We start from the raw sequence: 15,063 nt of genomic DNA, 5'->3' as shown, positions 1-15,063 counted from the left end.
TAAACCAGGGAAGCAGCAGCTGATTTGTGGGTTGTGTGTGTGTTTAACTGAACTCTGTTGGCAGAAGACTGACACAGCTGTTGACCAACAGAAGAAATCAAGTGGAAGGACTATGGTTGAAGTGTTCATGTGGATCACACCAGCAAAATAACTGCCACTGATACAGTTATCTATAAGGATGTCACTTTTCTGTATGTTTTCATTACTGTGGGGAAAAAAATAAGAAAAGCAGACAAAGGTCCTAAAAACTAGCATCTAAAGCTATGCTAATGCAAGATAGATAGATATCAAGATAGACGGTCTTCACCATCCTTATTAACAGCTGCTAACAGCAGAATAAAAAAAAAAAAGTAGTTACAGGATATGAAAACTGGGTTTATAAGTGAGCAGGTGGGGAACTCAGAATACCAAGAACAGCACGTACTCCTACGCCAACTAACCCTGTGCTGCAGTAAAGAGGATGTAAAGACTCAGACTCAGAGAGAGTCAACACTTTCTCATCCTGAATTAACAGAGACAAGCACTCCTGTCAGTATTAACTTCTGGGACTGAATGACATGGGCAAAATATCTGATCACAGTAGTACCTTTAAAAGTATTTCCTAAGCAAGTTCAGTTTATCTGAAGCACACGGGTACTGAAAATGGGTTCAAATCTCTCGTTAGACTTTCTATTCTTAAATGTGTTTCAGAAAATGAAACATGTCCTATCTGTGATTGAAAAATACATTAAAAGGCAGAAAACATCAGTAAATGTGGCACATAATGAATATGTTCCAACACATGAAAAAGAAAGTAAAGTATAGAGTGAACAGCAGCAGGAGGAAGGGAGAATACTGTGGACCACATTCTGCTGAGACCACAGAAGCAACACTACAGCTTGCCAATTCATACCATAACGACTGTTTCTTCAGTGACACTTCCTTAAAACACACAGGCAGCCTCAGCAGTCTAAATTTGGTTACAAATACACACTGGGAGTGGTTAAACATTTCCTCATCTATGAGATTCTTCATGCCATTTTAGCTAGATAAAATAGTACATGAATTGAGCTCGGGGTGATTATTCACATTAGTAACAGTTCCTCATACCAGTCACTGATGGCCATCTGCCACAGCCAGTTATAGCATTCTGGGATCTTATCTTTGCAATGCTACGCCATGAAACGATGGCAGCTATGGATAGGAAGTGACAAAAAGTCGATGTGGTGGCCACAGTGTGCATTTTGATAGAAGGCTAGAGGTGGGAAACACTGTAACTTGTATGTAAGGGTGTTATCTACACTGATGTAAGACAGATATAATTCAGATGAAAGAAGAAACAGTTTGTAGGCAACACATTTTATGCATGCATGTGCACACACACACAATATATGTATTGACAGCAAAGGCACAAAATGCAAGCTCTGTCTTGCATGATTTCAAAACACTTGTGAACATCACTGACATAGAATTTCTAAAGAAAGATCAAAGATCAACTTAAGGGCACTCACTTTCTTACATAACAATGACCTTGTCTGCCTTCTTCCTGATGTTAACCATGTCGTGTCGTTTCTTTGCTTGTGGTAAGGCTTTTTGTTGTGCTGTTTTTTTTTATTTTATCTCACCTTTGTAGATTATTGATCACATTCCTTACATTCCTAGTCATTGTTAAACAAAGCATTTAAAAAAAACATGACTACAAGTAAGACTGACTTTTTTTTTCATTTCCAAACATTTACACAAACATCTCATAAACAATTGAATCTGATTATTGTTATGGAACATGTTACATGCAAGATACAGTTTCAACCATGACTGAAAAAACATGGGGGTGGTGCGGTGAGATACTGTCACTATAAGTGATTACTGACACATTCCCCCACCATTGGGACTTATCTCATAAAGCACCTCCTAATAACTGGAAAGAAGCAGCTGCTAGACTTGAATGACTCTCTGAATGAATCCGTTATTGGGCCAAAAAGCACCACGACTCCCCTGTCAACGCGATAAAAAGGAAAATGGCCGGAAACATGTAATTTGCCTAAAACCCTGAGTCTTGATTGTTTGCCTCTGCTGAAATACATCAGCTGAAAAAAAAAAAATCAGATGGACTCACTCATGCAACTTAAATAGCAAGACTGTTCAACACTGAATAAGCAAAGATTAATAAATTGAGCTTCATGTCCAAAACACTCACAATATCTTACACTTGTAATATACATTTCAAGAGAAAAAAGGCAATGCTGTATCTCTTCTAATGAAAAAATAAAAAGGTAAAAAAAAAAATCAACTGTAGACTTTAAATGATGAACATGCATATATGGACATGCAACGGTACATTGTTGTAAGGTTACATAATAAATGCAAATGTTAGGAAATGTTTCAAGTGGATAATTTCCTGTTAAGGCAGCAATCTAATTTGCCAATCACATTTATCAATATTTGCATCAATATTTGTAGTGGTTATCCATCCTTCCTGTAATACACATTCCTACACAAAATCTTGAAGTGTGACTATTACTTGACAAAAAACAAACAAACCAGTACACATTTTATAACTGTGTGAAATTAACGTGCAGGATATCAAACTGATCTCTGTTCAACCCGTTGACAATAGGGACAACCACAGTTAACAGGAAGGACTGAGAGTGTTGTACGGACCTATATCTTCTGCTCTGGTAAGTGTGGTTAGTGTTTAAATAACAGTGTTTCGGGCCTACGTTATTTTGGGGCCGCAACTAATTGTTATTTTCATTATTGACTAACCTGCTGATAGTCTAGATTGATTCTTTAATGTACAAAATGTCAAAGATATTCAGTTTACAATGATGTAAAACAGAGAAAAGCTGAAAGTCACCACAATAGAGGAGCAGGAACTAGTGAATGAGTGGCATTTAGCTTGGAAAATGACTGAACCAAGTAATTATAAATATGGTTATAAATAAATATTATAAATACAGTTGCTGATGACTATTAACTTCAGATAATATGAGGATTTTATGATTCTGAGACCGTATTTTTAAGTGGTGACTTCAGACGACAGGGTTACTCTTGGAGAATTAAGCTTAAAAATGCAACAGTTTTCTGGTTATATCTTTTTTTTTTTTTTTTTTTTTTTACATCAAGCTTCACCCACATTGCCACCTGTGCCAAGGCCCTCATGAACTGGTTCACTATCTGAGCAGCAACTCACAGACTACAAAGTCAATTGAAAAGGAAGCAAAAAAGAAAAGAGGTCAGTGCTGAGACAACAGAATCGAAAAGAGCACTGACAAAGATAAAAAAACCCAAGCAACCCTTTATCTTTCTTCCGTTTTGGTTGATAAATAAACGTTGATTTTTGCCTTGGTGCCCCACCAAGCAGCAACTTAAGGAATTAACAAGGCGGAGTACCTGCTGCAGTCATCACATTAAACAACTATTTACTAGAGGCTGAATTGAATTGGAATAAATGTTCACAATGGGCAATAGGAGCTTGCAATGCATAATGTACAAACAAAGGACAACATCTTTGTTGCTAGAGTCTAATTTCTCCTGGCAGATATTGATGTCATGGTGACAGAGGTAATGAAATGGGTAATGAAAAACTGGGATGCAACTTGTTTGAATAGTCGGCACAGAAATAGCAGAAGTGTGAAAATATGCATCACCGCCTCTCACAGAAACCTAATATTCCACGTTGGCACTGGCCACCCACTGAGCCTACTTACATGCACAATAATAATCTATGATCAAATCAACACAATCCAGATTACTGCAAAAATCCAAAATAACACAGTAACCAGAGTAACTTAATTAAAGTCATTTAGGCAGTTATTAAAACATAACCTGATTAACACACCTGGATCACACAGGCCCTGGACGTGGTTTTAGTTGCTTGTAAACTGCTTCCAATTTGTGATGACTTAAATTTCTTGTTTTCTATCAAGTTTAAAGGCAAATGATGTAGGTTGTGTTGAACAAAAGCCCCTTCCATCAATCAACTTCTATCTCTATAATACCTTCTTTTTTTTAAAAACTAAAATCAGTAAAATGTGTAGAACTCACTGAGATCATGTTTATCAGAGGCAACATAAGACCAGGGATAGCTGTGGCTCTTAAAATTGAGCCTATAGCTTACAGTGAAAATTTAATTTTATAGTGACATTGTCAAAGCAACTGTGTTTATACATCCTAGTCTGATTTCTTTATACATGTTTCAATTCTGTGAATAGACCAAAGGCCACACAGTGAACCAGATGTAAGCAGAGATCTTACACATTCACAGCAGCATAAGTAGCTGTGGTCTGAGCACAGTCCTGTTGACAGACTCTTCAGCAGCAGAGTTGGGTATCAAGAACTGGTTCCAAGTTGGAAGCACTACTTCAACAAAGCATGTGAGAAGAGACACTTCTGTTTACATCCTGGACCATAGCTAACGGCAGCAAACGCTTGAAGGTTTGGCTTAGCTTCACTTAAAAAAAAGATCACGACACAGCAAAATGCAACACCTGTAGTAAGGATATTTCGTTCAAGAGAGGAAGGACCTCCGGTAAGATGAAGCATTTACTTCAACACGGCATGATTCTGAAGAAATGCATCGTGTTCGATGGGGTTGGGTACCAAACTTTGTACTTTTAAAAAGGTACTGACCGAATTATCGGTGCTACTGAGTACCTATTCACGTTAGATCAACCAGTGCCAAATTTGGTACCTTGAGAGCGGATTGTGTTGTGAATTCAAATGAATACTGATAAGGTACAACATAGAAAAAATAAAATAAAATCAGATCTGGAAAAGGTCAAAACAAAAGCTGTCTACAAAGCACAAACAGGGGCAGTGGTAGTCAAGGAAATTGGCAACATTTTGGATGAGTGTGGGATAAGGGGCAAAGTTGCAGCTATCATAGCGGATAACGCATCCAACATGGATGTGGTAGTAAAAAGACTGCACATCATTAAAATAGGCTACTTTGCACAGACACTTAATCTTGGGGCTCAAAGTCTGTACACAATTACTTCAGTGGCAAAATGGATAGCAAAGATCCGGGATGTGATCGTGTGGATAAAGAGCTCATCCATGGCCAAGACCGTGTGCCGAGAGAAGCAACACATTCTGAGTAAGAATCGTTATTCAGCATTAAGTTAACCATCAGATATTATTGTCTATGTATTAGTATTAGTAAGTTTAAGTTAACAATATCATTATTGATTGTGCCTGCCCCAGCATTCTGTCCTTTTGGACGTCAGAACTTGCTGGAACTCTCCTTGAGGTTCCTTGAGCAGTATCCTGCGATTCAAGCAGCCTCTTTGGATCAATGGCTGAGAAAGCCAGTGGAGAGGGACAGGTATGACAGCTTTTGAGAGCAGTGATGTGTTGTGGTCCATGGTGGCATAATGGGATGAAATGAATGATGAATAATTCAATTACCTAGCTAAGTGGAATAATAAGGGTTTACTCTTTGATTGAAGGATAATTCACAATTTGATTTCTGAACATGGAAAACGTCTTCTTTCCAAAACAGACTTGCTTGACTAACGGATGAGGACTTCAGAAAAGCAGAGGACTTTGTCCAACTCATGCAAAGTTCTGCACATGTCCACGCTCTGTGTCTCAACTGAGAAGAGTCCCACCCGCAGCCAGACCCTTCCCATACTGCAAAAGCTGAAGGAGCAAGAAGACAGTCTGGTCTGATCTGTCTCAGCGATATTAGGTAAAAGAATAATTAAAAGCAATGGATATCACTTAAAAGAAGAATTGTAGTATGTTTCACTATACTAAATAGAGGTCTACATTTCATAGTGTCAACGTCAGAGCCTTCCTTGGAAGGGCGACTGCACTGGATCCTCGGTTTAAGCATAAACTGGAGGATGATGACACAGTCTGGGACCGAGTCAAGGACAAAATACTGGCTGCAGCACATCCTACAGAAACAGAGCACGTATTCATTATGCATGTGAATTGAATTTAGACTTTTAATTATCAAATACTCATCCCCTGCATCACGTCCTGTGTTACTCCTTTGTCTAGTCTAATTGCTCATTACACTTGCAGCTGACAGAGTGTGGTGATGGTGAGAGGGACACAGGGGCAGTCCAGCCAGATCAAGAGGAGAGAGGGGAGGAGAGCGAGAATGAGACTGCACCTGTGAGTACATGATAAAAACTGCTGAAATTATACTTGATATGATTGTCTTAATAATCTTATGTGTCCTTTGTATTGATTTTCATCTCAGGCATAAAACTTATAAATGGCTAAATTTGAAGTATATTTTTTCTTTTAGCTTCAAACCTGTAAGAAGGCCAAGATGACTCCCTTAGAGGAGCTTTTTTGCAGAAGACAATGACCTGAAGAGGAACCTAATTCAGAGCACCTTGTCCATCCAGGAAAAGACTTACAAAGACGTGGAGATGTATAGGGACATGCCACCTATAATGACCTCTGAAGACCCTGCTCTCTGGTGGTGGAACAGGAGAGACACGTATCCTTTGCTGTCAGACCTACCCCTCTCATACCTGTGTGTACAGGCCTCGTCTACCCCCAGTGAGAGGGTTTTCTCTACAGCTGGAGATACAATCAGCCCAATCATGCATCCTTCCGTTGAAGGCCGACATGCTGACTCTTCTTCAAAAGAATTGTTGACTTTGCAGTGCAGACAACCACTCTCTTTGACATTGTTGTTCCTTCCATAACAACTGTTTGTTAAATATTGTTATATTCTAATATTTTTTTAATAATATTTTTCCATTTTTTATTTAAATAGTTTTTATTGTAAGGAATGATCAACAAAAAGTAATATTTATTTTTTATAAATGAAGGAAAAAGAAACCTTCCTGTTACAGTTGCCAAGCCTAAATGTGCCAAGAATAAAGGTAGGTTAATTTTTGTCCTTGAAATATTTGTTCTTTTTGTCTCTCCAAAAACTACTGGACTCAGAACTGAGATTTGAAGAAGTGAGAAGTATCAGAATCAAGAAAATTGAAACAATACTCAACTCTGTTCAGCAGGATGGATTGTTTGTTTGCAGTCAGTGGGTGTTAACACTTTATGCTTCTTTAATTAATAACTTTACTTTACCCGACACTCCCCGCATCTGTGTGACGAATAGTGCAACCAACTGTCTGCCTTTCACTATCAACAAACACCTTCTCTTTCCACCAGTTACAGCGATTCATTCACCTGCTCCGAAGGACTGAACTGTCATTATGCTTCATGGTGTACCACCTGCAAATAGACAATATGTTACACTTCCTCTTTCTTTCTCCCTGCTATAGAATTAGCCCATGATATCAAAATGGAATATGACAACACCAAGAACCACAAACAGGCCTGCAGTGGAGTTTGATTTGATAAAGAGGGACACTGTCTTCTATATTATGTAACAAGTGATTGTTTCTCATGCTCTCTGCAGTACTAATTGTGTGTGAATTCATAACCTGTCAAACAGTGTTAGTCAGAGTGGAAAAGCTGTGTGTGTGGGTGAGCATATGAGGGGTCAAATGTGAAGGGGAAATGAGGTTGTCTGCCTCTGCAGAAGAGTCTTACTTGATGACAGGCAGTTGATATAGATCTGGTACTATTGTTTGATATCTAAGGTCAGCAGTTAACACCACCTAGCTATTTATTCAATTAAAACAGACTATTGTGATCTTGAATAAAAGAAAGTGTTTAGGAAAGCAGTGTGTACATATGCTGACTAATGCAGATCTGATTTGTTTTAATATGCGAAAGCAAGATTCATTGTTAAAGTGCAAAATGGAAAACATGCTGCACTGTCTTTAATGGTTAGTAGTGTCAGGTTCTCATGTTCTCTTCACAAGGTGGAGGAGAGCATTTCCTGTGTCATATGTGTCAGTAACTCAGTGTTTTCTCTATATTCAACAGCAGCTGCCCTTGAAAAAAACTCAGCCTCTCAACAAGCACACCACTGAGCTGTAGTCCAAGGGTTCTGTCCACTGCCACAGTACAAAAATAACAAGTTATGTTTGGCGCCATTTGATCCCCTGGATCTAACTCAAATAAAGTCAATGTTTGCAGTGACCTCAACCGTGCTTCAGGGGAGAGGTTAGGATCAGGGGAGAGTTTCGGTCAACCGGTGTTCACAAGCATTTGTACAAGACAGGGAAACAATAAGAGTAATAGTGACACCAAATGTAAACCACATGGCAAAGTAATACTTGTGCAACACTATTAACACTATAGTAGACAGTAGGTTTGTGTCAGGCAGATATTTTTAAATCAAGCAAATGAAGGAGCAAGGGTATTATAAGAAAGGAATGTGGTGGAGAGTAAAGTAAACGTGCTATAAAGGCAATAAGAGGAACTTTTGACACGAGACTGTTCTCAGAAAGAGATATCATTGACCTCTGTCTCTGCAGCCTGTTTGGCTCTTTAGGCTATGAGAGAGTGATGGCAGCCCTGCCAAGTGCCTGATAACCCAGGCACGAGAGGCTTCACAGCCCTGAGCTCTGGAGGTCTGGAGGTCAACCAGCTCTGCAAAGCCTCCTTTGCCTCTCATCTCCCTGGATTTAAAAATAGCCATATTCCCACACCGTTCGGAAACTTTGCTGCATCTAAATTAATGCAACTTTATATTACTTTATATAATATTGTTTCTGCAAGCTCGTCACTCATCACACTTTCTCATTAAGGGCATGATTAATGTATGCAACAATGCTCACACTGATACTTCTTGTTAATACTAAAAACTTATTACTGATAATTTCCTCCTCTTACAGGGAATCTAAAGTTTGGTGCTACAAAAATTTGCAGGAGATGAAATGTTCTGTTAGATTGCACTAACACGGGGTACATCAAATTGATTTCATATTAGTGCCAAAAGTGCATGATAGTGCCATGTTGGGTTATATATTATCACAGCATTTCAATAGCTCAGCAGTAAGGTAGCATGAAAGTTACACAACATCTTGCACAGACAGGTCAGCCAAACTCTACCTGATATGTTAAGTTATAAACTTCTTGGCAATGAACTTCGGTATACTCTATGACTGGATGGGCCTTTTACATTTCTGGCATTACTTCTCAGGATTAACAAGCAGCAGTGGGTTCAAAAGCTATATTATATGCGTATACTATTTATTTAAAATCTGTAAGAGGGATCAACAAACCTAAATATTGCTCTGCTTCTGAGCCATCACAGCAATTGCCAGCCTATTACTAAATAATACCACGAATTGTTGGACTTTGATGAAAACATCTATTTTCCAAGCAGTTTTCTGCAGGAACAAAAACAGCTGGGAAAGACAGACCTCCCCTCCTTTTTCTTTCAAGGAGTTCTAAAATTAGTCAGGAATTTGGTTCTGTGCCTCTCTAGCACACGCCCCCAAACTCTCTCCGTCACACACCCCCTCACTCACCAACATAAACAACCTAGCCTGCATACAGGGGAAGACTTTTAAAGGCCTTTTCTCGAAACCCTCAGCCCTATTACTCTCAAACCACACCATACTATTTGACTGTGTGAATACAAAAACATGTAACCCCACGGCTACGGTGTGTTAATTCTGCATGTTAAATACATCATTCAACAGAGCCGAGTTTACATTTTATACTTTGTTTTTTAAAAAATATGTTCACATTAAATTAGAGAACTTTTCCCAACAACACTTCTAGTCTGTACTTTTGCAGACTATCATTCTTTGGTGATGCAGAGGTAGGCTCGTTTTTTCCACTGGGAAAATTCACAAACTGAAGCCATGGCCACAGCCCTGCTTTCATTCTGTGTCCTACAGTATAATTGTATACTATACATGAGATGACACTTCAGTATGATTCAATCTCTATGTTGGTCTGGGGTTTGTTGATAATGATGTGGTTTAGTGGAAAGTCTATTCCCAAGTGCTGCTCATGAACAGGTGGAAACCTTTCATGAACTTCATACAACTGTTGATACACTTTTATAAAGTGCCTCTGACCGATGTTTGAAGTAGCAACGTTAAGACGGTTTCAATGTCTTCCACACCTTTTCCGCTTGGGTTTCTGACTGTTATGAATGTGCGAATCCATTACAAATGCGAGAAAACCCCCAAATGTGTCCCATAGAAGATTAACTATAAAAAGCTTACCTTTCTTCCAGTGGAAGACCATCTTTTCTTCGCTCCTTCTCCACCTGCAAATGAAAGAAAAAAGACACTTCAGACAATATGGTAAAAGTTTTTTTCTTTTTTTCACACTGTGGCCTAGAAAGACTCCATATCAAGAGGCTCTGTGGGATGATAGACCACCTGCCTTCTCGCTACAAATATTCAGAATCTTTCAAAGTGATATACATCGTTACACCACTAACTGCTCTGATATAGATCACCACTGTGCAACTGCATGTAATTTCTCGAAATGTCAATAGGTTTATTTTGCATAAAATATGATTTCACTGTAAATAAACCAGGAAATCAGAGCTGAAAACTGGAATAGCCTTGGGAAACTAAAAACTGGCACTGCGTCTTTTCCACCCTGACTCCAAATTAGACAGCAGGCAGCAATTTGTGCCAGTGTTGGCAGAGTATACTGGATTTCTCAGAATAAAATAATGAACATTCAGTTTGCTGTATACTACATGATCTCACAATGTGCTTGGAGTGTTACTGAATGAATAGAGGATTTCTGAAGATTGGTGACTAAACAAAACATCTGTACTTATTGGTTACTAGAGCTGGGCAATAAAACGATCTTGAAAGGGGATAGCAATAAAATTTATGTCAATAACGATGATAAACTTTGGACATTTTTTACTTGATATGGATACATCTAACAGCTGATAACACAGCAGAAATAAACATGAACAGCCAGTCAGTCTGCAGTTTTTGGCTTGCACGTCAAAGTACACTACCATTTCCTATTGCAAAGCATTGTTTGAGCTACAGGCCAATGGTTACCAGTGAAGAAAGTGGATGTGAAAGTGGATGTCTTCTGGAGAAGAGAAAAAGAAAGAGTGGAACTAAGGGGCATGAAAGCAATTGTGAAAGTGAACTTGCGTTATCCTCCAAAGCTAAGGAAATTGTTGACAATTGACAAAAAGGTAACACGACGTAGGGCGGCTATCGTCTGTTCAGGAGGCCGGCAACTTCCTGACCAAACACCAGTGTTGCGTGGCGTGACAACTTGTTTTTAATCGAAGAATAGCACCGCTAACGAAGCTCTGCTAAATCAGCTCTCTACACATTTAATTTCCTATAAGTTCTTTTTTGCTAGTTTGTCAGTGGAAAACTTTTAATATGAACCAGCAGCAGCAGGAAATGTTTTCATCAGCAGTAACTTAACACAGCTATGATACAGCTGAAAGCGATCAGGAAACTAAGGCTGATATCTGAAAGTATCAACAAAAACACAGGAGAGAAACTTCAGGTGCATGTGTGTTGGTTAACTAGAAGGGATTTATCAAAAGGCTCATTTCTTTCATTCATCCCTCAATTCTTCTTTCACTTTTCTGTAGTACTACTACTATTACTATGTTTTCTTTAAGCTACCAAGTATGCTTCCATACATTTACCCAATTATTACACAAATCATGTGACCTCGGGTTATTGGGTAAACCTAACAACTCTAAACCATGTGCACACTTCAAACCACTGCCTAACCAGATTACAGTGTGCATGTCAACATACTGCATCTACTCAGTTTTTCAGTTCACTCTCCTTGGAGGCAAATTTAACCAGCACCATATTTGGTAGCTAAGTGACATCTGACTGGTTGTTGCAATACTTTGGCCAGGATCAAACTCTGATTTGTGTGATAATTGCATGTAAACTATAGCTGCAATGATTGATGATTGACAGAAAGTGAATCACCAACTATTCTTATAATCAATTAAGCATCTTGAGTTATTTTCTAAGAAAAAAATACCGAACTTATCTGGTTCCAGCTTCTTAAATATGAATATTTTCTAGTTTCTTTAGTCCTCTATGAGAGCAAACTGAATATCTTTGGCTTGTGGACTGTTAGTCAGGACATAAGACATTTGAGGGCATGTTCTTGGGCTTTGGGAAACAGTGATCTGCATTTTCTCAAATTTTACAGACCAAACAACTAATCAATTAATCAATAATAAAAAATACCTGTTAGTTTCAGCTCTAGTGTCAACTTCTCAGAAATTTCTTAAGGGACAAAGGCTAATGTGCAAGATAGAGACTCTGTTTCATCATTACCTGAGGCAATGCTTTAAAATGCTGCAAAACATTTCAAAATGCACTCCTCCTAGTATTACCACATGAATGTCATAAACAATGAACATGCACACAAGGAGTACCACTTACTTAGGCTTACTAGGTAGAGAATTACAACACAGTAGTACAAACAGCACTACAAACACTGTTAGCTACAGTGCAGTAGTTTATGTGCACCATGTATGGTCTTCAGAGATAAGCTCTGGTCTCAAACACTGAACATACAGTCTCCATCTTCAAACATAGAACATACAGTTTCCATAGGAACAATATCAGGCCTTATGCCTCCATTGTAGTTTCATGATCACACTACAAAACGACACCAATCCAGGACTTATTCAAGGAAAACGTGATATCTGTGCAACACTGCTATGGATCATGATCTGTAAGGCACATTATCTCTCCATTCTTTCCACCTGCTCTCTACTGTAAACTACTCTAATTAGACAACAAATCCAAACACACACCTTTAGGAACATAGTGTTGTTGATAGTAAAAGAAATTACATATTCAAATGTAGTCTGAATGAGGGATGGGAGATAGGACGCCATTTACTGTGAGATTAATTGTCTAACTGAGCGATTATTTTCATTATCAATTAATATGTTGATTAGTTTCTCAATTGATCGATTAGCTGTTTGGTAAAAATGGTGAAAAACAGTCCACAACCCAAAGGTATTCAATTTACTATCACAAAAAAACTAAAGAAACCAGATAATTTTCAATGAATGAATTTTAGCATTTCTTTAAAAACAAAAAAAAGTAGTTTCTGTCCATCATCTCTCCCTCCCTTATTTCAATAATGTTATGTCTGCAGTGCCTGCAGAAAAGACATTCCCATCTCATTATTTTATCAAGCAACAGTTTCTCAAGTAAAATTACAGATAATTTACTGTATCATATATACTGCAGTATAAACTTAGATTTTCAGCTGCACACCACATGTCAAAACATGGCAAATGTTACAGATCGCAGCTTGAAAAGAATCAACTGTATTTCACTGTGCACGACGTCCTACATCCTTCAGCATCTCTGAACCTTGGCACGTTAATGGCTTAAGTGAATGAGACAAGATTTTACAGCTGATTAAGCACAACAATGACAGAACACATGCTGTTACTGCTTGTAGCAGCAGATGAGCCGTTAAAGCAGAGGGAATATTCAGAATCAGAGCAGTGCCATTTGTAAATGAATTGGATTCTAGTTGCAGGGATTTTAAGATGAATGCAGGGATTTAAAAATTGAGGGCAAGGGTCCGTATACAAAACACACCACTCAAATAGGCAGATGAAAGAGATGGAAACCTGAACTAATCTAACAATGAGGGGGACCGGGAGCTTCCTATTTAGCCACATGATCCTTACACTAATGCCAAACATAAGTCAATATTTACAAAATCATAAGTAAAAAGTGTGTGACAAAGATGAATTAAGAGCTCTAGTTAAGCACACAATATCTGCTCAGCTGTGATTCTTGCAGCCCGACTTTGATATTTTCCAAGTATTTAAGTATCACGGCAGATGACACTATTCTTCCTGCATCACCACTTCAATGTGCCCGCAGCAACATTAGCGACTCAACCAGCTGACCACCAGCAGGAGTGAAGTATAGAAGAAAGACATGCATGTCATGCTCTATTTCACTTCGCCCATGTAACTGAGACAGTCACTCCATTCACTGCTGCCTATCTAAACATGACACCCAACAATGTCAACAATTCTGCCATCTGCCAATCGGTTTGCAAAGTAGGGATGAACGGAAAACAAACAAACAAAAAAAAAAAAACAAAAAACACAACACTAAACACTGACTTACTTCTCCTTTCTCCATTGTATTTAAAAAAAAAAAAAATCTTAAATACTGAATCAACCCTGGTCTGGACCTTTATGTGGAAACTACTAGTGTGCAGATTGCACAGCTAGTTTATAAAACTTTATAAAACATAGCAACATAATAAACTACGTTGAATTATGTCACTTGTGGCAGGCAGATCTTTAATTCATTTACTAAATTATAAAATATTACAAAAAGACTATTATTCATCTGTGGAAAACACAGACTCAGACATCTACTTAAAGTATTCAAACTGGTTTGCTCTATGGTGCGTTATCATTCTCATTTATCTCCAGATCACATTATCAAAGCTATTCACATCTGTTTACAAAGGCCTGCAGAAAATGCCACACCCCCCCTTCCCTCCCTCAGGTAGCATGACAGTCAGCTGGTGACCTCATGACAGGTTATCAGTAAACACTAAACTCCTGCTGTTTGTGCTGGTCTTCCTTCATGATTACATAATCATCACAAACGCCTACTTGGAAATGTTTAGGATAATAGTAGCTCAGATCCCTAAAAAAAATGCATTACGGCAAAACATGCAAACTAAAAAAAAAAAAAAAAAAAAAGCAGGAAAGAAGTGCGAAGTGTTGTTCAGAATAGCTCATTCCTAACATGCTCTCAGTGTGTACAACCGATTGAACTCCACAATGGACACTATGTACAAAAGAAAATAAGGAGGAGCCACATGGCAGGTGGCCTCCCGCTCTGGTTTCATTTCAGAGACGTATTGAAAAATGGGAAACAATATATACAACTGCAAGAACTATGATTGCAAAATTGTGGATTCTTTCTGGTATTTCCATACATAAATGAGTGAATATGCAACTCAACTAGTTGCAAAGTGAAGCCAAACACAATGCAGGGGGGTGGGGGGGGGAGCACAAACCACACACGTGTTCGTACATCTGGCTGCATTAGGTGATCATCTGTGCACATTTATACTCTCAATTCCTCCTCCACATAAACACACTTAAAAAAAAAATTATATGATTACCTGAAGTGGGACTAATGGGTCTGCATCCTCTGGTTGCCAGACCTCGACCACGCTGGTGGACATCTGACTCAGAGCTTTGTGGGAGCAAAAAAT

The 15,063-nt window shown here is 38.5% G+C and overlaps 1 protein-coding gene across 2 annotated transcripts in view; it reads right to left on the bottom strand.

The window, feature by feature from the left end:
* The window catches only part of tmem131l (transmembrane 131 like), a 41,898-nt gene that overhangs the window by 25,948 nt on the left and 887 nt on the right, over window positions 1-15,063 (bottom strand). For both annotated transcript variants that reach the window (XM_044347392.1, XM_044347394.1), the window contains exons 2-3: window positions 14,971-15,044; window positions 10,044-10,087 (exon numbers count right to left, since the gene is read on the bottom strand). In XM_044347392.1, coding sequence (XP_044203327.1) covers window positions 10,044-10,087; window positions 14,971-15,044 — 118 coding nt within the window. The remainder of the gene's footprint in view (window positions 1-10,043; window positions 10,088-14,970; window positions 15,045-15,063) is intronic.

The sequence above is a fragment of the Thunnus albacares genome, chromosome 3 (genome assembly GCF_914725855.1).
Source record: "Thunnus albacares chromosome 3, fThuAlb1.1, whole genome shotgun sequence".
In the NCBI taxonomy this organism is placed as follows: Eukaryota; Metazoa; Chordata; class Actinopteri; order Scombriformes; family Scombridae; genus Thunnus; species Thunnus albacares.
Note: the sequence above shows the minus strand (reverse complement) of the source record. Positions and strands in the feature narration are given on the sequence as shown.